The sequence below is a fragment of the Carlito syrichta genome, unplaced genomic scaffold (genome assembly GCF_000164805.1).
Source record: "Carlito syrichta isolate Samal-C Ts95f unplaced genomic scaffold, Tarsius_syrichta-2.0.1 Scaffold305653, whole genome shotgun sequence".
NCBI classification, from domain to species: domain Eukaryota; kingdom Metazoa; phylum Chordata; class Mammalia; order Primates; family Tarsiidae; genus Carlito; species Carlito syrichta.
The window spans coordinates 249,899-272,676 of NW_007249749.1; the positions used below are offsets into that span (position 1 = coordinate 249,899).

General features: G+C 35.6%; 1 protein-coding gene across 3 annotated transcripts in view; it reads right to left on the reverse strand.

Annotated features, from left to right (window-relative positions):
* Positions 1-22,778, reverse strand: part of DEPDC1B (DEP domain containing 1B) — an 88,529-nt gene that overhangs the window by 59,958 nt on the left and 5,793 nt on the right. For 2 of the 3 annotated variants that reach the window (XM_008062076.2, XM_008062077.2), the window contains exon 2: positions 13,251-13,516. In XM_008062076.2, coding sequence (XP_008060267.1) covers positions 13,251-13,516 — 266 coding nt within the window. Of the gene's footprint in view, positions 1-13,250; positions 13,517-16,228; positions 16,294-22,778 lie in introns of all 3 variants that reach the window. The other variant, XM_008062078.1, reaches the window with a different exon arrangement.

Consider the following 22,778-nt stretch of genomic DNA (forward strand, 5'->3'; position numbering starts at 1 on the left):
ACAATAAATCAAAAAATCAGTCGGGCGTGGTAGCGCGCACCTGTCGTTCCAGCTACTTGGAAGGCTGAGGTGGAAGGATCGCCGGAGCCCAGCAGGTCGAGGCTGCGGTGGCCGGGAGCGGCCACTGCACTTCAGTCTGGGCGACAGTGAGACTCCAACTCAAAAAATAAAATAAAATAAAATAAAAAAATAAAATAAAAGTATACTCCATAGTCAGGAATATAATAAACTCCATCAGATTGATCCCTCTTGACTTCTTGACCTAAGACTTTTACTCCAGCCTTGTCAATCTCCTCTTTCCCAAGAAGCTTACTTGCACGTTTCTGACTGAGAGCCAAAGTTGTGCCATCTTTGATACCTGATGTATCCTTTCCCTTCTCATCCCTTCTTATTTTCCAGATCCTATCCCATTCTCAGGACCCAAGTTGAAGTCCTCCTCCTCTTCCTCCTCCTCTTCCATAAGGTTCCAAAATACTCCAGTCCACAATGAATTGGTCACAGACACAATTCCTTCACTGGCCAGGCAGTTAACATAATCATCATACAGTCTTGTATAGCATTACAGGGAAGTGGTAGGGTGTGTGACCACTGCAGTAAGTTTGTGCCATCTAAAGACTTTCAGGCTCATAATTTATTAAGACATTATGCTAGAAGCTAGGTGCCTCTGGGTAAGAGAACCGAGGGACTGCGGGAAAGAGATGTGAGGAAGGCTTTTCATTGTATATGCGCTTTTGTACTTTGAACCACATGAAAGTATATATACCAAATTTCAAAATAAAAGTGAGATTTAAATGTTTAATGATCAAAACCACTGTGCTGGTCAAACAATATAGATGTGACTACCCGCGTAGCAACCTAATTTATTGTTTGTTATGGGTTCCTTTAGGTAACTAAATTCAATTAAATACTGCCTTAATTCTACTACTTGTGTTTTTCATATATATATGCTCTATCTCACAAAAAAAATATTGCAAAGTTAGGGAGATAAAGAATCATGTTATATTTCCTTTTTAGCTGGCATGGATTAGAAAATATGTGATAGGTACTCGTTTGGAAACATAAAAGTTTAGAATTTAAAAGGACCTTAAAGATCTAGTCCATTTTATATTTGGGAAAACTGATACCCAGGAAGGCTAAAAACTTATCCAACTAATTACAGGACAAGAACCCTGGACTTAACGAAATGAATAAAAATAAAAGAAAAAGAAAATCATACTCATAATCTGTGCTTACCTAAAAAAACAAAAGATGGGGCATCCCTTTCAGTACCCCTCCCGCAGTCGGGAGCTTTTTTATCCTCTAATAAATTCCTACTTACGCAAAAAAAAAAAAAAAAAACATGTCCACTAGAGGGAGCAGTAGCACATTGTTTGAAGGCAAGGAATGTAAAACAGGTTCTTTCAAAAGACCTACAGAGTAGTGATAGAAGAATTTTTCCCAGGGCCACAGAAAATTACTAAAGGGCCACCTACCTCAAACAATTTAAATTCAAGGTTTCTTTTATCAGAGTACAAATAGAGACTTTGCAAATCTCCAGCTTAAGGAAAGATATTAGCATATGGTAAAATTGATTTTTTTTTGCTATATAGTCCTATCCATTTGAACACATACATGCATTTGTGGAATCACCACCATAATTAAGAAACAGAACAGTTCTATGACTCCCCAAAACACTCCTTCCTGTTCTCCCTTTATAGTTACATCCTTCCCCCACCCAGTAGCATTCCATTATGTAGATGTACAATAGTTTCTACTCACCCACTGAAGAACATATAGGTTGACTCCAGTTATGGCAATCTGTAAACATTCATTTATAAGTTTTTGTATGAACATTAAGTTTCTATTTCTCTAGAGTAAATACCCAAGAGCAGAAATGCTGAGTCACAGAGTCAATGTACTTGTTAACTGTTCAAGAAACTGTCAAACTGTTTTCCAAAGTGACTACCAATCTAGGCTTTCCACCAGCAATACCTGAGATTCCCAGCTGCTCTGCATTCTCCTAGCACTTGATATTGGCAATATTTTTATTTTAACCACTCTAATAAATATGTAATTGTAGCTCACCATGGCTTTAATTTCCATTTCCTTGTTTACTATGTTAAACATCTTTTCAAATGTTCTTCTGCTGTGTATCTTTGGTGATGTGTCTGTTCAAGTCTTTTGGCCATTTTTAAATTGAGTTGTTTACTTACTGTTGAGTTTATGAGTTCTTTATTATGAGGTCACTCCACTGTCACATATGTGGTATGCAAATATTTTGTCTGTAGTTTGTCTTATTTTTTTAATAGTATCCTGCACAAAGAATGAGTTTCTCATTTTGATGAAATCTAGTTTATCACGCTCTTTTCCTTTATGATTGGTACTTTTGGTGTCTTATCTAAACACCCTTTGCCTAATTCCAAGACATAATTATTTTCTCCTATTTTTCTAAAAGTTTTATATTTAAATCTATGATATACTTTAAATTAGCGTTTGTATGAAGTATGAGATTTATGTTCATATTATCTTTTTTGCATGGATATTGATTGTTCCAACATCATTTCCCATTAAGTTACCTTTACAGCTTTGTAAAAGGTCAATTGGCCATATTTGTACATGTCTGTTCTAGACTATATTCTGCTCCACCGATCTACATGTCTATTAAAGTAAGTCCTCAAACTAGGTAGTGTGAGTCCTCTGCTTTTGAAATTAAGAAAGTAACATTATTCTATAAATCTGATAATAGCTACATAATAAACATTAGTTTCAAATTAAAATCAACATTGTGAAAGAAGCCCAGAAAAAACAAAAATACCAGGAAGAAGGAATAGAAAGAGAAAAAGAGAGATAAAGAGAAAAAGAAATGTGAGGACATACATAGAGGTAAAGACCAAGATGAAGAAAAACAGAACAAAGAGAATAAAAGGAAAATGGTCCCTACAGCATTAGACTTCAACCACCACCACCTGAGCCAGTAAATTCCTATCTATAAACCGTGAACATCTTCTCAATTACAATCACCCACCAGAGCTAGCATCAGTAATGAAGGCAAGCCAAGGGCCATGTATAGGGATCCATACCAGGGAATCCCATCCTGCTAAATATCTACAAGAGGCCAAACACTTTTCTCATTAAATAGCCCAGAACAAACAATTATCATAATACGTATATTTATTTCCACAGAATCCACTCAATTCGCTTTAAATAATGCTACATAATTGTTCACATCCACAGATGGGCAAATGCAATGATAAATGTGAAATTTCTGGTGTTTTGCTTTGACATTTTACAGGGAAAAGTGTCTGGTCTTCTGAGGATGAAATATCCAGCCTGTCTGCCTCATAGGGTTGTCATGAAGATCAAAGGAGATCATAAAGATCTAATGAGATCACAGAATTGGAACTGTTTCATAAACCAAAATTTCTTATAAAAATGTAAGGTAGTATAACTGGTACTCCTTCTCCATCAGAAGTCTGGGGTCATGAAGCTTTGTTAAGACACAGGCAACAACATCTGGTTCAACTATGAGCAACTTTTGGTGAAATCAAAAATTCTTTTCATCAGCAGCAAATCTAGAGCTCTTTGTAGTCATTGCTATTGGTAACAGGAAAGAAGTGATTCAATAAATAGTGCTGGAATGCTTCTCTGCAACATCTCCTCTTATTATGGACATTCAGACACTAGGAACATGCTTTCCTTTCTTACCCACTAAAATTCACTCTTCCCTTCTATTTTCCATGCTGAACTCTTTAATTCTTCAAAAAAAAAAAAAAAAAGACTAACAAACTTAAGTGCATACACAGGACAAATATGACATGCATTTTTTAAAATCTAGAAATAATTTTGACACATTCTAAAATAAGGACTTTTTCTATCTTTTCTGATCGTTTCCCTTTCCTCCTTTATTTGAGAAGAACTTCTGAAAGAAAACAGCTGATCATTTAATATGTATTACATAGCACTTAATTAATTGCAGGAGCTCTGAGAATATAAACACATGTTGGCCACACCAAATGTTTCTTGTTTATTCTTTGTGCTTACTCATTCTCTTACCAATATATTTGATAAACTAAATCAACCTCATGTTGTGAAAATGGAGGCAACCTGGCATACAAGAAGAACACAGGCTTCAGAGATAGAGACCTCAATTCAATGACTCCTCCACTAATAGCTGGGTAACTTTGGACAAGTGAGTAATTTTGGCCTTATGAATTCAAAACTACTTATAAAAAGCTCCTCTTCATACTAGCCTGCCAACCCCCACCAATACCAGCATCTGTGTATACCGCTCAGATACCTGAGAACCATCACACCCTGCCAGTTACCACCACACAAGGGCCCACACACACCACTCAGGGGCGTGAGGACCAACCTGCCTGGCATCCACATCTTCAACAAATCTTCACCACAGCCTCCACTAATAACCATAGCCCAAGTCACTGAGGACCTTGCAGACACTGCCAACATTTATTACAGCTAAAGAAATCATACAGAGACTGTATGACTACACACAAAACAGAACAAAGTCAAAGCACTCTAACCAACCAACATTATTATAGATACATCTATAGGAAAAAGTCTTTCCCTACAAAACAAATCCATACTATAGGAAGAAGTAACTGCTACACCATATACACAGATATCACTGTTAGGACACAATAAACATGAAAAAGCAAGGAAATGCGACATCCAAAGGCACACAATATTTCTCCTAAAGGCACACAATATTTCTCCAAATCCTAAAGAAAAGGAAATCTATGAAATGCCTGGAAAAAATTCAAAATAACGATCTCTAGGAAACTCAGTAAGAAAGATACAACAGAACACTGATAGACAAAAGAAAAAAATCAAAAAATATTTCATAATTTATTTTAAAAGAATTTAAGAAATGAAGTCTCACTATGTTGCCCAGGCTACATACTCCTGGATTCAAGGGATTCTCCTGCCTCAGTCTCCTGCATAGCTAAAAATTCAGGCATGTGCTGTCACATTGGTATCTGAATGATAGATTTAACAAAAAGATAGATATAACTAAAAAGAACCAACAAGTCCAGGAACTGAAGAACTCAATGAATGAAATATAAAATATAATCAAGATTTCAACAATAGATCAGACCGAGTTAAAAAAAGAAAACTTTCTGAACTTGAAGATAAATCCTTTGAAATTACACAGACAAAAATTTTAAAAGGATAAAAGATAATAAAGAAAGCCTAGATGACATATGGGCCATCATTAGGCAAACAAATATTTGCATATTGGGCATTCCAAAAAGAGAAAAAAATGAGAAAAGGCATAGAAAACCTATCCAGTGAAATAATAACTGAAAATTTATCAAATCTTGAAAGAAAAACAGACATCCAGAAACATGAAGCCAAAAGTTTGCCAGATAGATTCAACCTAAACAGATTCTCTCTGAGGTACATAATAGTCAAACCATCAAAAGTCAAGAAAAAGAAATAATTTTTAAAAACAACATGAAAAAAGTATCAATCACAAATAAGGAAATCTCAATAAGACTAATAGCAAATTTCTCAGCAAATCTTACAGGTCATGAGAAAATGAGACGCTATATTCTAAATGCTGAAATTTTTTTTTAAACTGTAGCCAAGAATATTAGTCCCAGCAAAGCTATCCTTCAGAATTGAAAGAAGAATAAAAGTATTTCCCAGATAAGCAAAAACAGGGAATCTCCACCAGATGTCCTTACAAAAAAAATGCTTAAGAGAGATCTACATCTGGAAGTGAAAGATAATATCCACCATCATGAAAACACACAAAAGTATAAAACTCACTGGTAGAGCAGGCACACAAATGAGAAAGAAATCAAATGTTATCATTATAGAAAACCACCAAACCATAACAATAAACAATAAGCAAGGAACAAAGGAGTAAAAAATATACAAAACAATAAAAATAGTTAACAAAATGACAGCAATAAGTCAACACATAACAATAATAACCTTGAATGTAAATGAACTCAATTCCCCACTTAAAAGGTACAGACTGGATGACAGCATTAAAAAATGACCAACAGTACAGTTGTCTATAGTAAAGTTACAAGTTAAAAATATATATACATAGACTGAAAGTTAAGGGCTGGGAAGTTATTCCGTGCAAACAGAAAAGAAAAGCATGCAGACATAAGTATATTTATATCAGACAAAATAAACTTTAAGTAACAAACATAAAAAGAGACAAAGAATGCCATTATATATTGATAGAGGGATAAATTTAACATGAAGATTCAACAGTTAAAAATATATATGTATCCAACACTGGAGCACATGGATATATAAAGCAAATATTATTGGAGCTAAAGAAAGAGAGATAATTCAACACATTAATAGCTGGGGACTTCAACAGCCCACATTCAGCATTGGACAGATCATAAGTGACAAAAAAATCGACAAAGAAACATTGAGCTTAAACTGCACTGTAGACCTTAATGAACTTAATAGATATTTACAGAATATTCATCCAATATTTAAAGAATATACTTTTTTTTTTTTTTTTTTTTGAGTTGGAGTCTCACTCTGTCGCCCAGGTTGGAGTGCAATGGCACACTCACAGCCACCCTCTTATCTTCACCACATGGAACAATCCCCGGAATTGACCACAAATTAGGCCACAAAACAAGTTTCAACAAATTTTTAAATATCAAAATCAACTGGGTGTGGTGGTTTATGCCTGCAATCCCAGAACTTTGGGAAGCTGAGGCAAGAGGATTGCTTGAGCTCAAGAGTTTAAGACCAGCCTAAGCAATATAGCAAGATCTTGTTTCTACAAAAATTTTTTTTAATTAGCCAGGAGTGGTGGTGTACACCTACAGTCCAAGCTTCTTGGGGGGCTGAGGCAGTAGGATTGCCTGAACCCAGAATGCCAAGGCTGAGATGAGCCATGATTGTACCACTGCACTACAACCTGGGTGACAAAGAAAGACCCTGACTCAACAAAAGAAAAAAATTGTAACTATATCAAGTATCTTCTCAGACAACACTGGAATAAAACTAGAAATCAATAACAAGAGGAACTTTAGTCACTACACTAATATACAGAAATTAAACAACATGCTCCTGAACAACCAATGAGTCAATGAAGAAATTAAGAAAAGACAAAAATGTATTGAAACAAGTAGAAACAGAAACTCATCATACCAAAATCTAGGGCATATAACAAAACTACTATTAAAATGGAAGTTTATCACAATAAACACCTACATCAAAAATATGGAAAAATTTTTAAACAAATAACTTAATAATGCACTTTAAGGAACTAGAAAAGCAAGAACAACCAAATCAAAAATTAGGAGAAAAAAATCAGAGTAGAACTAAACAAAATAAAGACCAAAAAAAATCAACACAACAATAAGTTGTTTTTTTAAAAGATATATAAAATCAACAAACCATTAACTAGACTAAGAAAAAGAGACATTACAACTGATGCCACAGAACGACAAAGGATTCTTAGAGATTAATATAAACAACTGTGCACCAACAAATTAGAAAACCTAAAGGAAATGAATATAATCCTAAACACATATAACTTATTAGGAATGAACCAAGAAGAAATAGAAAACCTGAACAAATCAATAATGAATGATAAGACTGAATCAGTAATAAAGTCTCCCAACAAAGAAAAATTTGGGATTGATTACGATTAATTCTACTGCACTTTTAAAATAATCTAACACCAATTCTTTTCAAGCTATTCCAAAAAATTGAAGAGGAAGGAATTACTTCATTTCATTCTATGAGGCCAGCATTACCCTGACACCAAAACCAGACAAGGATACAGTCAAAAAAGAAAACTCTAACCCTGATTAACACAGTTGCAATATCCTGATGAACACAGATGTAAAAATCCTCAACAAAATACTAGCAAACTGAATCTAACAGATCGTTAAAAAGATTATATACCATGTTTAAGTGGGATTTATCCCAGACATGCAAGGATGGCTCAACATATGCAAATCAATAAATGTGGCATATTACAACAAAGGATTAAAACCATATGATAATCTCAATAGACACAGAAAAAAATTTTGATAAAATTCGACATCCCTTCATAATAAAAACTCTCAACAAATTAGGTACAGAAGGAATATACCACAACACCTGAAAGCAATATAAGACAAACTCACAGCTAATATCATATTGGATAGGGAGAAATTGAAAGCTTTTTCTTTAAGAACCGAAACAAAACAAGGATGTACACTTTCATTACTCTTATTCAACATAGTACTGAAAGTCCTAACCACAGTATTTAGTACATTGGAAAGGAGGAAGTCAAATTGTCACTCTTCACAGACAACATGATCTTATATATATAAAAACCTAAAGACTATAAAAAGCTCAGAACTGATAAATTCAGTTAAGTTGTGGAATACAAAGCAAACCTACAAAAATCAGTAATCAAGAGCATTTCTATACACCAGTAACAAATTGGTTGCAAAAGAAAGCAATCCCACTTGCAAAAGCTACCAGAAAAATAAAACACCTAAGAATAAATTTAACAAAGTAAAAAATCTCTATAATGAGAACTATAAAACACAGCAGAAAGAAATGGGAAGACAGTCCATGTTCATGGATTGTAAAAATTAATATTTTAAAATGACCATACTGCCTAAAGCAATCTACAGATTCAATGTTATCCCTATCAAAATACTAATGACATTCTTCCCAAAAATAGAAAAAACAATCCTGAAATTCATATGGAACCACAAAAGACCTTGAATAGCCAAAGCAATCCTAAGCAAAAAAAAAAAAAAAAAAAGCTGGCGATATCACAATACCAATATGACTTCAAAATCTACTAAAAAGCAATTATAACCAAAAAAGGATGGTATTGTTATAAAAACAGATGTATAAACAATGAAACAGAACAAAGAACCCAGAAATAAATGTACACATTTACAGCCAACTGATCTTTTTAACAAAGTGCTAAGAACATGCATTGAGGAAAGCCAATAAAACATACACGAGGGAAAGGATATCATCTTCAACAAATGGTGCAAAAAAAACTAGATACCCTTATACAGAAGAATGAAAATAGACTTCTGTCTCTCACCACATACAAAAAAAAAAATCTACTTAAAATGGATTAAAGAATTAAATTTAAATGTGAGACCTGATCTAGAAAACAATACAGGGGAAATGCTTCAGGACATTGGTCTTGGCAAATATTTTACAGGCAAAACTACAAAAGTACAGCCAACAAAAACAGAAATAGACAAATGGAATTATACCAAACTAAAACACTTCTGCATAGCAAACAAAACAATCAACTGAGTGAAGAGACAACCTAGACCGTAGAATGGAGGAAAATATTTGCAAAGTATTCATACAACAAGGGGGGACTAATATCCAGAATGCACAAGGAGCTCAACAGCAAAAAGCAAATAATCCAATTTAAAAATGGATCTGAATTGAAATTTCTCAAAAGAAAGGATCTGAATTGAAATTTCTCAAAAGAAGATATACAAATAACCACAAATATATGAAAAAAATGTTCAATATCACTAATCATCAGGGAAATACAAGCCAAAACCACAATGAGATATCATCTCAACCCAATGGCTATTATCAAAAACAAAAAAATGCTGGCAAGGATGCAGAGAAAAGAGAACTCTTATACACTGTTGGTGTAAATGTAAATTAGTACAGCCACTATGGAAAACAGTATGAAGGCTTTTCAAAAAACTAAAAATAGATATCCAGTAACCCCACTACTGAGTATTTATCCAAAGGAAAGGAAATCAGTACAGTAATTCCACTACATACAAATGAGTTCCATCCCAAGAATGCATTCATAATTTGTTCTTAAGTCCAACAAAGTTAGACTACATACCCAACTTACACAATTGGCTATGGTACTATACTGCAATAGGTTTATAATACTTTTCACACAAATAATACATAAAAAACAAACACACACAAATAAACATTTTAAATCTTACAGAACAGTTATTTTGAAAAGTCCAGTACCAACTACATCAGTGCTGCTTTTACTCTTGCTTTTGGACATCCTGGGCTTGAAATAAAGATACTGTACTATAGTACTCTATATAGAACTGCACGATAAAGTACACAAAAGCACAATCACTTGTAGAGGATGCAAGTACGTGACAACATATGCCAGACATGTGAACTAACTTATGTGACTGGACATGCAAATGCATATTTGTATTTTTGGAAGCTCACAACTTGAAGGTTCATTTGTAGGAGATTTACTATATATCAAAGAAATTTCTGCGTACCCATTTTTATTGCAGCACTGTTTCCACAATATCCAAGATATGGAACAAAACTAAATGTCCATTAACAGATTAATGGATAAAGAAAATGTGGTATATAAGGTTGGGCTTAGTGGCACACACCTATAATCCCACACTTTGGGAGGCCAAGGTGGGAGGATTGCTTGAACCCAGGAGTTTGAGACCAGCCTGGGCAACATAATAAGACCTCATTTCTACAAAACATCAAAAAATTTAGCCAGGCATGGTGGCAGATGACTATGGTCCTAGCTACTCTGGAAGTTGAGACGGAAGGATCACCAGAGCCCAGAAGGACAAGGCAGCAGTGAGCCTTGATTGTGCCACTGCACTCCAGACCAGGCAACAGAGTGAGACCGACTCAAAAGGAAAAAAGAAAATGTGGCACAATTACACAACGGAATACAATTCAAACATAAAAAAAAGAATGAAGTCCTGTCATTTGTAGCAATGTGGATAATGTTGTTAAGTGAAATAAGTCAGGCACAGAAAGATAAATATCACATGATCTCACTCATATGTGGGAACTAAAAAACATTGAGCTCATAAAAGTAGAGGGTAAATTATGATTATCAGAGGTTGGGAAGGATAGAGGGAGAAGAGGATAGAGAGAGGTTTGTCAACAGATACAAAATTACAGTCATAAAGGAGGAATAAATTCTAGTGTTGTGTAGCCCTATAGGGTGAATATAGTCCACAATGTATTGTACATGTTCCAAAAGCTAGAAGAAAGTATTATGAGTGTTCCCAAACACAAAGAAATGATAAATGTTTGAGGTGATAGATATACTAATTACCCTGATTTGATCATTAGCCATTGCATATTTGAATCAATATATAATTCTGCATCCCATAAATATGTACAATAATTACATGTCAACAAAAAATAAAGGAAATATAGAAATAATTAAAGGCTTCTTTCCACAAAGCCTGATATTTAGAAGTATTTTCCTGAATTTTGTCCACTTATTGTTCCCCTTCTATTTTCAAATCTAACCTGCCTCTAGTTCATACTACCCCTCTTCTGCTTTCCTGATAACTGGAAGTAGTACTCTTCACCTAAGGAAAGCAATTGGAGATACAGCAAGTAGGGCAACCAAATACCATTCCCTGAAGCACTGGCATGCAATGGTGATGACCTTGAGTACCAGTGATGGAAGTCTGCATGTGTGCAACACCTGGCTGCACTCATTAGCTCACTCTCAATTCAAGACATGGGCACCTAATAAATTATTTACATGTCTAAATAGATTTCATCCCAGATTAATCTAGGTAACTGGCAAAAGTCAGTGGTTAACTTATATACTTTTCACTCAGGGAAATGGAAAGCTATAATAATGAACTTTCAGGTAGTAAACAGAGGAAGAAAATACTTTTCCATCTATGACTTCATTCTATTAGAGAACTGAAGGAAGCAAAATCATCGTTATTTAATGGATAAATTCAATCTGTTCTCGTGTACTGTATTTTTTTTTTTTTTTTATTGGAGTTGGAGTCTCACTCTGTCCCCCAGACTGGAGTGCAGTGGCCGCTCCCGGCCACCGCAGCCTCGACCTGCTGGGCTCCGGCGATCCTTCCGCCTCAGCCTTCCGAGTAGCCGGAATTGCAGGCGCGCGCTACCACGCCCGGCTGATTTTTTGATTTATTGTAGCGATGAGGTCTCGCCAAGTTGCCCAGGCGGGTCTCGAACCCGCGGACTCGGGCAGTCCATTCACCTCAGCCTCCCAAAGACGCGGGATTACAGGCTGAGCCACCAAGCCCGGCTTGTATTTTTTAAAGGTGATACACAATTAAATCTTAATATTGAAGTGAAACATATTCTGCCAGTTGGTGCTGGGTGGTTGACTCCTAGGATATGCTCCTATTTTACTCTCCTGAGGACTTATTAAGGCCTCATAGGACTCAATGGGAGGTACCCAATTTAAGGTCACACTCGAACAGATTGGAAGTTATTCATCCAGAGAATCTTTCAGAAGTGTGCTAGCCAAATCTTGATGAGGTACAAGCAATTAGAGTTTCCCAAGAGAAATAATCACTTAAGAATTCTCAACAAAGTGTGGCATATGAAACCAGGGCTAGAATTTGCACTGCCTGATGTTAACAAGTACTAAAGTCTCAGCAGAAACAGAAACTATCTAAGATCCTAATTAAAAGCTGTGTCAGCAAAGACAAAAATGACCACCAAATAGAGAGATGAGTAGGTCCAGATGACAATCTGGATATCTGGATGCTGGAGACTGCTGATGAAACCCCATAAAAAAGTTAGATTCTAAATGTACAGTAATGTCTGGTCTTCGCCCTACGCGCTTATGACCACCCTCACCCTGCTCTTTCTCAGCAGAGAGTCCAAAAGGAGACAAAGATAAGGCTTAGGTATAAAAGAGCCATGTTTTCTCTGCTCAAAGACACATATCCCAGTAAGATGCGCTCACTAAATGTGTTGCAATCACATTCCTTATTTTTTTTGCTGAAGTACAAGAAAGCACATATTAAGGGTCGGTAGTCTCCATTTCTTTTAATCAATCTCTGGTTCTTAGCACTTTGATAGAGCTCTGTGTAGATAACCTAACAATTCCTCTTCATTATATATTATCATGTAAGAATAATAGAAATAAAGCACATAATAAATGTAACGCACGTGAGTCATCCTGAAACCATCCCCACCCCTGTCCATGGAAAAATTGTCTTCTACAAAACTGGTCCCTGATGCCAAAATGGTTGGGCACTACTGCTTTATGACAAACTAGTAAACATAAGTGTTTTCCTGAATTCTGTGAGCTGCTCCTGCAAATTAATTTAACTCAAAGAGGAGGTGATGGGAGCCCCAACTTAAGGCCACTTGGTCAGAAATTCCAGAAGCCCAAACTTGCTACTGGTGTCTGACAGGAGATGGGGGTGGGAGAAGCAGCAATCAGAGTTTGAGCCCTCACCCTGAGGGATACCGACACTATCTCCAGGCAGATAGTGTCGGTATCCCTTCCAGATTTATGTTGCCATTACCTGTATAAGTGGCGGTTGTCTTCAAAATCTTCCTGACCCCATTTTCCCTTGATGTCTTCAATAACGTGATTCTTCAGGAATTTCTTTAGCAGCTGGACTGTTTGTTTGCGAGTCACCTCGGGACCAAAGTTTTGACTGCACCTCAGCAGCTCATGCAGCCAGTCCACAGCTTCAGCCGCTGTGAAGCAATGCTCATAACTCTTGAAGCGACAGCGATGTTTTCGTAACGGCATCCTAGCACGAAAAAGCTCCACTGTTTCATTCCACTAGGGAAAAAAAGAGAATGACATTTAGCAATCAACTTTTTTTAATATCTCAAATATCTGAAGGAATAAATGCAATTTTTCTATTTTAAAAATAGCTGCTTCAATAACAGATGGAGCCTTGATAATTTTTATTTATAGCCTTCAAACTCTAAAGAAAATTTGGGATGGTGGTAATGGTTTCACAAAATCAAATGTACTTAATGCTACAGAACTATATACTTAAAAAGAATTAAAATAGTTTTATATTATGTATATTTTACTACAGTTAAAACAAAAATATAATCTAGCAATAGAAAAAAAGAAAATTCTAAAGAAAATGCAATTTTTTAAGAGTAATCATTTATTTATCCATTCAAGAAATATTTATTGAGAAGACTGCCATCAACTTGTTCTGTCAATGGATTTTTTTACATAAATTGAAAAACATAGGATAATAAATAATGGTTAAAACTAAGCCCATTATGCATAATTAACTTCTTGGACACCTGTTTTTAATAGGACTTTACTGGGTTGGGTGTAGTGGCTGACACTTGTAGTCCCAGCCCTTTGAAAGGCTGAGGCTGTAGGGTCACTTGAGGCCAGGAGTTCAAGATCAGCCTGGGAAATATAGTGAAACCCCCAACTCTATCAAAAAAAATTTTTTAAGATTAGCCAGGCATGATGGTGCATGCCTGTAGTTCTAGCTGCTTGGGAGAATGAGGCAGAAGGATCATTTGAGCTGAGGAGTTCAAGGTTACAGTGAGCTATGATTGCGCCACTGCACTCCAGTCTCAGCAACAGAAGGAGACTTTCTCTTTAAAAAAAAAAAAAGTAGATATACCTTTATTTCATTCAGCAAATATTTATAGATTGTTTATATATGAAAGGCATTATAGGAGTAGAAAAGAAGAAAGGTACATAAGATAATGCAATACAGTGCCTAATGGCAAAGAGCTCAAGACCACAAAGATAAACCTTTTGAAAGTAAACAGCCAGTTTTTGTTTACATGCAAAACAAAGCTGTTTGAAAGAATGCTTCTAGATAATTCAAACAATGTATATTAGTTTAAAACCACCTCATGTTTCTGTGGCTCTTTTCAAAGAACCCAGAAGTTGGAGTACACACGGCATCTTCAGAGATACCACATGGAAACAGTAGACCGAGTAGTTTAGAGTCCAGGCTCTAAGGTTGAATATTGTTGGGTTCAGAGGCCTGCTCAGCTACTGACCAAGAGGGTAACCTCCAACTCGTTGCTAGCAAAGCCTCCATTTCTCCAGGTGTAATACAGTATCCACAAAACAGAGATGTTACAAACTAGATGAGATAATGTTAATGAAATTAAGCCTATCATAGTGCCTGTCATATTATAAGTACTTTATAAACATTAGCTATTATAGTATCAATGCTATTGTATTGATCCGGGTGGGTGCGGCTATGAGAGCTGAGTGATTATACTGGAAAGACTCCTGAATGGAGTCTCCCTTGACCAGGGTTTAGTTCAGCATCCACTGACAAGCATGCAACTTTTCTGTAGAAATTTGTGTTAAATAAAATCAGTCTCAAAAGCTCAAAAAATTTCAGATTTTGGAAGTCTAAAATCAAAAATTAAAATGGGAGGAGTGCATTGCATACAGTCAGCCTGCTAAGAAACAGCACACTACATGCTGACTGGATCATGTTAGTTAAACCCAGGAAATACATGTTCTGACAATTGAGTTCATGAGCTCATCCTAGAAAAAGTGCTACATGCCTCATTGCTAAATATCACTATGATCACCCTTGAAGTACTCCCCTCAGGAAGCTATACATCGACACCAGTGCCTAGTCCACCCATCGATGTAGTTTTGGAACTCTTTTTCTGTAATGGCCATCAGAGATGTCTTGATATTACCCTTGATGCCCTGAATGTCATCAAAATGTCTTCCTTTCAATATTTCCTTTATCTTCAGGTAAAGAAAACAGTCACTGGGGGCCAGATCAGATGAGAGGGAAACATAGCTATGTTTGCAGGCTAAAAACTCCCTCGCAGACAGTGCCATGTGAACTGGTGCATTGTCATGGTGCAACAACTCCTTCAGGATCATTTTTTGCACACACCATTCTCATGCCAAGGTTTTCAGTTAAGATTTCCCTAACTGTTTCTCTATCGATGATTATTTGGTCTGCTATGCTTCTCACAGTCAGCCAACAATTTTGACGTACAATTCGACAAAGTTTTGCAATGTTTTCATCACTTCTGTTTTTTTACTGGTCATACTGACCTCTCTCTTCATCAGTGATGCTTTCTCTCCCCACAGAAAAATGTTTACTCCATTTGCACACCGCTGTTTTCTTCATGGTATTATCCCCATAAACTTGAACCAACATGTCCTTGATTTCACTTCAACTCTTGCCAAGTTTAACAAGAAATGTAATGTTTGTTCATTGCTCTACTTCAAACTTCGACATTCTCACAACAGCACACAAAAACATGCAACAACAAAAAAGAATGCCACTCAGCAAGACACTGCCACATGTCAACACGAACACAGCTGTAAGACACTAATATAACAAGGTTATGAAACCTTACTGAGTTGTTTTTCAGTACTGCCAATATAAGCATATAGTGGCAAGTTTGCAAACTCAATTATCAGATCTTATATATAGCCCACTACCTCCATTTTATTCAAGAATCTTTAAAAAAAATTGTTGTCAGCTCAAGTGCATATTGATTCACTGCTGGTAATACTCACAACACAATGATTCTGACCTTGAAGTTAAGAAACACTGGACCACTTCAGTAAGACAGAATGAATCCCTGCAGAATGGGATAAACATGAGGCATGGAGTCAGACCTGGGTTCAAAACCCAGTTCTGCCATTTACCAGTTGCACAGGACCTGGCACATGGTAAGTACACAAGAAATATCCAGTTTCCTTCTGCTCCAAGATGGCACTGAGGGAGCACATGAGCTACTGTGTCTTACAGCACTCTTGAAGACAAAAATCAGACTTCTGTCTCTCTTAGACATCACTTTCAAATAGGTTCACAATAATTCAGCTTTTTCCCCTCTTTTTTACATGTGAAGTTAGAAATCAGGAAGTAGAACAGCCTAGAATAAGAAAGTTGATTCATTCAGCTCACACTGGAACCTTTATAGACATTGCATTGACACATTCAGCATCCTACCACTCAGCTGGCAGAGGGAGAAAGCAGGAAGTGCTAGAGAGCACGCATTAAACAACACATAAAACCAATTAAAGCCTTTCCACAAACCTATGGCACAGACATCAAGGATACTATCAGGGATAATCCCTCAGAAATATTCCTCCCCATCATGAGGCCCTTGCCTAAAGTCTTTGTTTTTAAAATATGAACATACGGATAAATGTTTTCCCTTTTGTTCTCTTAAGACTAGAAATATGTTCCAGACTTTTTTCCCCATTGTCTTTGTATAAATGTAACCCTCATAATAACTATCTTTCAGAAATCAAGGAATTTGCTCCAAATACAGTTAATCAGTAGTAGAGATAATCTGTATATTCAAATCTTTATTTTGAATCTAAAATCTATTTTGTCACTACATTCTGCTCAAAATACAAAATTGTTAAAGGGAAACAAATGTCTCATCTCCATATTATTTTAAAGCTACCTCCAGAGAAAAATCTAATGAGTGTATAATAAATGCTTCTTATCAAAGATTTGATTTCATTTTATTCAGTCACCCTACTTCTAGGAATTCGCCTTACAGAAGCATAGATATAACAGAAAAAAAGCATTTACAATTGAATTTTATTTAAATATGTTGAGTTACATTTAATAAAATTGGGTTTTTTGTATTTTTAAGCATTTTTGGTGTACTGGCTATAATCAGAGAAAAATTAGAATGAATTTTAATTGGAAATGGTTAAAGTATGGGATAGCCATAAAACACAATACTACGAATAGTTCCAGATATAGATATAATATATATAATTAAGTGAAGGGAAAAGATACAAAGAAGTACATATAATATGATCCTATCTACTTTAGTACAGGCATATGAAATGCTAAAAGTATATTTAACAAAAAAAGAAGGAAAAGTCATCCTTCTAAGGTAGGAATATGGGCAATTTTTACTGTGTAATATATTTCCATATTTTAATTGCTTACAATGATCATGTGTTATTTCTGAAATCAAAAAAGAATAAAGATTTTTTTATGGATAATATAAGGAACAATATTTGCACATGAAAATAAAAATAGCACTCTTTAATAACTTACCATATAATACCTAACAAAGTTCCATCCTAGTAATAAATATCTAATAATGATATAGTATATCTATTTTTCTCCAACCTCAATAGAATCAGATTTTACACATAGTATTGTATACTTTTTCTCATTTGATTATATCTTAAACATTTTTCTCTTCTTTCATTTTAAAAATTTTGCACTGAGTACCTACTATGTCATTATGTCCACAGTCATAAAACAGAATACTATTGACCTGTCTCTACAGCATTTTACCATTTTGTGGATATACCACACTTGAATCAATTCTATCTTATAATATTACCACACTGTGGTAGTTTAATAACAGGTATTACACAAAAGGACCTGGCAACTTGGAAAGAAGTATCTTTATATAGTAGGAGAATCTTCGTTTATATAATGGTTAGTAAAAAAAATAAAATAAAAATAAGATACATGCAAACAAACAAAAAACCTAAGAAGAATATTGTGTACCAAGCCAAGGGCAACCAAATCCATACCTCTTGATTTACACTTCAGTCACTATGTCACTCACTCTTTGATATGATGATTAAAACTTCTATAGAACATACACCTTAGAAGAAAAAAAAATCTAGGTCAGGCACCATGACCTGTAATCCCAGCACTGTGGAAGGCTGAGGGGAGAGGATTGCTTAAGACCAGGAGTTGAGACCAGCCTGGGCAACGTGATGAGACCTCATTGCTACAATACAGAGTGAGACTTCAACTCAAACAAACAAAAACAAATCTAGACAACCATGTCTTCATCTGCTTTTCCTAGACTAAATAAAATGTTCACATATGAATTTTCTTCCTACATAATTAATTCAACATCTTTTTAGAAACCTAGGCTTCCTGCCAGTCCTCCTTAAGGTCCTAAAAATTTCATAGTCTTATTCTTATAACCATCCCTTCTTCACTCGTCTCTTTCAAGTATAACAGTTCACAAACTATGAATCTTTTACTTCTTACCTCCACTCTTATTAAAATCTGGTTTTCTGATTTCACATTTTTTCTTTCAGCTATACTTATTTTCTTTTCCTTTTTCTTTTTTTTTTTCCTTCTTCTTTTTTTTTTTTTTTTTTGAGTCAGTGTCTTACTCTGTCGCCCAGGCTGGAGTGCAGTGGCGCAATCATGGCTCACAGGAGCATCGACCACCTAGGCTCAAGCACTCCTTCTGCCTCAGCCTCCTGAGAACCTGGAACTACAGGTACATGCCACCACACCCAGTTACTTTTGGTTTTTTTGGGGGGGGGTTGGTTTTGGGGGTTTTTTTTGTCAAGATGAGGTCTTGCAAGTTTGCCTAGACTGGTCTCAAACTCCTGGGCTCAAGTGATCCTCCTGCCTCAGCCTCCCCAAGTGCTGGGATTACAGGTATGAGCCACCCTGTCCCAGTCTTTCATTCAGCTATATTTCTGATCTCAGAGTAATTTTTTATTTTGCCCAATCCTGGTTCCTGTTTTCCCTTCTGATCATGCATTTTCTTCCTGGTTTCTCTTCATACTCTCCACTGTCCAACCACCCAAGCAAATATTGTTCCATTTCTCTTTGATGGTTAAACTTCTCAGTCACACTAATGATTCCTGAGTATACATGAATGCTTTGAAGGCAGAAGTGCATAGATGTACCCTGGTAGCACAGTGCACAGCCCACACTAGGTATTCAATAAACAGATGCTGAATTTTCAGGTCTTTCATTTTTTCTATTTTTTAAAACCAATTTCTTAACCTCATGAAATTTAATTCCACTCTAACTCCCAATCATGTCTTACGACTGGCCAAATTCAAACAGGTTTTTGTTCTTAACCATATTAATTTGTCTACTTCCTTTAACACTGTTATGAATCATAGTCCAAATTAAGCTGGTCAAAACTTAAAATCTTTTTTTTAACTTCTTAAAAACACACATAGAAATGAGGCAAGTCATAGAGTAGGATGACATATAACCAGAATCTCTAAAATAAAATTAAAAATTCAAATCAATAAGAAAAAACACTCCAAAAGAAAAATGGGGGGGGAGCTTAAACAGGCACATCAGACACATAAAAAGAGATCTCTAAATGTCCTATATTGTATGCAGAGATGCTAAACCTCATCAATCATAAGTAAAATGCAAAGAACTTTACTAGTCAATATCAAGGCACGCCTATCAGAATAGCTAAAATGAAAGAGATAGGCAAATCCTGCAATCTCACTTTTGGGATTTTATACAAGATTTTAAATCAATATATCAAAGAGATGTCTACACTATGCTCACTGTAGCACTACTCACAATTGCTAAGTTATGGAATAAACTAAATGTCCTTCAACATATAAATGAATAAAGAAAATGTGCTAAATACACACAATGGAATACTCGTCAGCCTTAAAAAAGAAAAACTGTCATTTGCAACAACACAGAATTGGAGAATATTATGCTAAGTGAAATAATCTAGGCACAGAAAGACAAATATTGCATGTTCTCACTTACATATGGGATCTAAAACAATTGAACTCAAAAAAGCAGAGAGTAGAATGGTGGTTACAGGAGGCTGAGGGTAGCAGAGGGAATGGAGAGATAATGGTCAAAGAGAACAAAGCCTCAACAAGACAGGAAAAATAATGGTACTTTTTTCTTTGAGGTATATTGTACAACTTGATAAATATAGTAAATAACAATGTATTGTACATCCAAAATCCCTGAGAGCAAATTCCAAGTATTCTCACCACAAATAACGGTAAGTATGTGAGATGATGGATATGTTAATTGCTTGATTTAATTATTCCATTGTATTCATAAATCATAGCATCACTTTGTATTCCATATATATACACAACTATATTTTGTCAATATACAATTTTAAAAATACATTTTTTAAAAAAGACAATAAGAAAAAGATAGGCAATACTAAGTGTGATGTAAAAGAACTAGAAAACTCATACATTGCTGGGGGGAATATAAATTGGTACAACCACTTTGGAAAGCAGGTTGGCAGTATCTACAAATGCTATATGCACACCTTATGACCCAGCAATTCTACTCCTACATGTATACCTAACAAAAGTGCATATATACGCTTCCCAAAAGACACATTGTTCATAGTGGCACTATTCACAATCATCAAAAACAACTCGTGTCCATCAACATAAGAAAAAATAAGTTATGATATATCCACACAATGGAATATAATGAAAATAAACTATTGCTACATGTAAGAATATAGTTGAAACTCAGAAACATAATATTGAGATGAAGAGGCCCAACATGAAAAGTAAATACTACATGAGTCCACTCACATAAAGTTCAAAAGCAAACCAAACTAATCCACGGTATTTGAAATCATGATAGCGGTTACCTTTGTAAGGAAATAGAGACTAAGAGAAAGCAGAGGGACTTCTGGGGCGCTGGTAATGTTATATTTCTTGATCTAAGTGTTGGTTACAAGGGGTGGTTATTTTATACAAATTCACTGAGTTGCACACTTATGATTTATATACTTATCTGTACTTGTTAGTCTTAGTTAAAACCTAAAAGCAAAAACATACATACACATACACATGTGTACACATTAAAATTCTTATGAGTAAATCACAACTGTAGATTATCCACCTGAAAGTTAGTAGATATGAATTGGCTGGCTGTAATGGTATACTGGATGTGGAGGAGAAGACAGGTTAGAGAAGAAACCAAGTGAATAGATGGAGGGAATGCATGGAAACAGGAAAAGCAGAGCAAAGAGGCTAAATAATAAATAGCAGAAAGAGAGCCCCTAAAGAGTTCATGAATAGTGATTTAACTTCTTTACCTCTCCACCTATCTCACGAGGTTATTGTGAGATCAAATTAGATCATGGCTACAAAAGTCCTTTGTAAAAGATAAAATGTTCCTCAAATATAAGAAAACTATATAAAATTTCCAGGATAATCTCTTACAACAAATTATAGGAGTCCATCTATTCTAGACCTAAAAAATATTTGGGACAAAATCAAGACCTTAGCAGAGCACACAACTTGGCAAATGTCATTCAGGTACTTAGTCTGAGAATAAGATCTAGAATCCTGTTCTATGGACTTCTCTTCAAGTGGTCATTTCACTACAAGTACCTATAAACACTAACATACTTTTTAAAAGTTTTCACATATTTTTAATCACTGATCTGTTTTTTAAATAAATGTTTTGCTGATACCTAGCTTTCATTTCTCATTAGAATTTTTACATCCATCATGTTCAAGGATGTGGTGCCATATTGGGGGTGATTTGATGGACCATAAAGATATTTTTTTCATTTACTTTATGTTGGTTAAATGGTCATAATCATTATCAACTAAACTTACTTTATGTATTACGTAAACATAATAAAGATATGGCTCTCTGAGACCCAATATTTTCAAATACAACTAAATATATCTACTAATTGACCCAGTCTGGTTAGCAGCTCTTCTACTTGTTCTTTTAATTATGAAATAATAACACATTGAAACAAATTAAATATAGAACTATATACAAAGAGTCTGCATGTCGCACATACCTATCAAACATACAAGCATATATAGAATTTTCTCCTTATATGTACGTGTGCTCTTTGTAGTTGCTTGCCTCCTTTTTAAGAAATGAGATCAGTCATGTTGAACACATTATCCTATGACTTGCTTTTGCATCTATCATAGATATCTCTCTGTTTATACCTGCAGATATAGCCCATTCTTAAGAATGTTGCATAAATTCTTCAATCATTTTCTAACTAATGGGCATTCAAGTTATTTTCAATTTGATTTTTTTTTTTTTTTTGAGTTGGAGTCTCACTCTGTCGCCCAGACTGGAGTGCAGTGGCCGCTGCCAGCCACCGCAGCCTCGACCTGCTGGGCTCCGGCGATCCTTCTGCCTCAGCCTTCCAAGGAGCCGGAATTACAGGCGCACGCTACCCCGCCCAGCTGATTTTTTGATTTATTGTAGAGATGAGGTCTCGCTGCCCAGGCAGGTCTCGAACACACAGGCCCAGGCTGGTCTCGAACACGCAGGCTCAGGCAATTCACTCACCTCAGCCTCGGGATTACAGGCTGAGCCACCGAG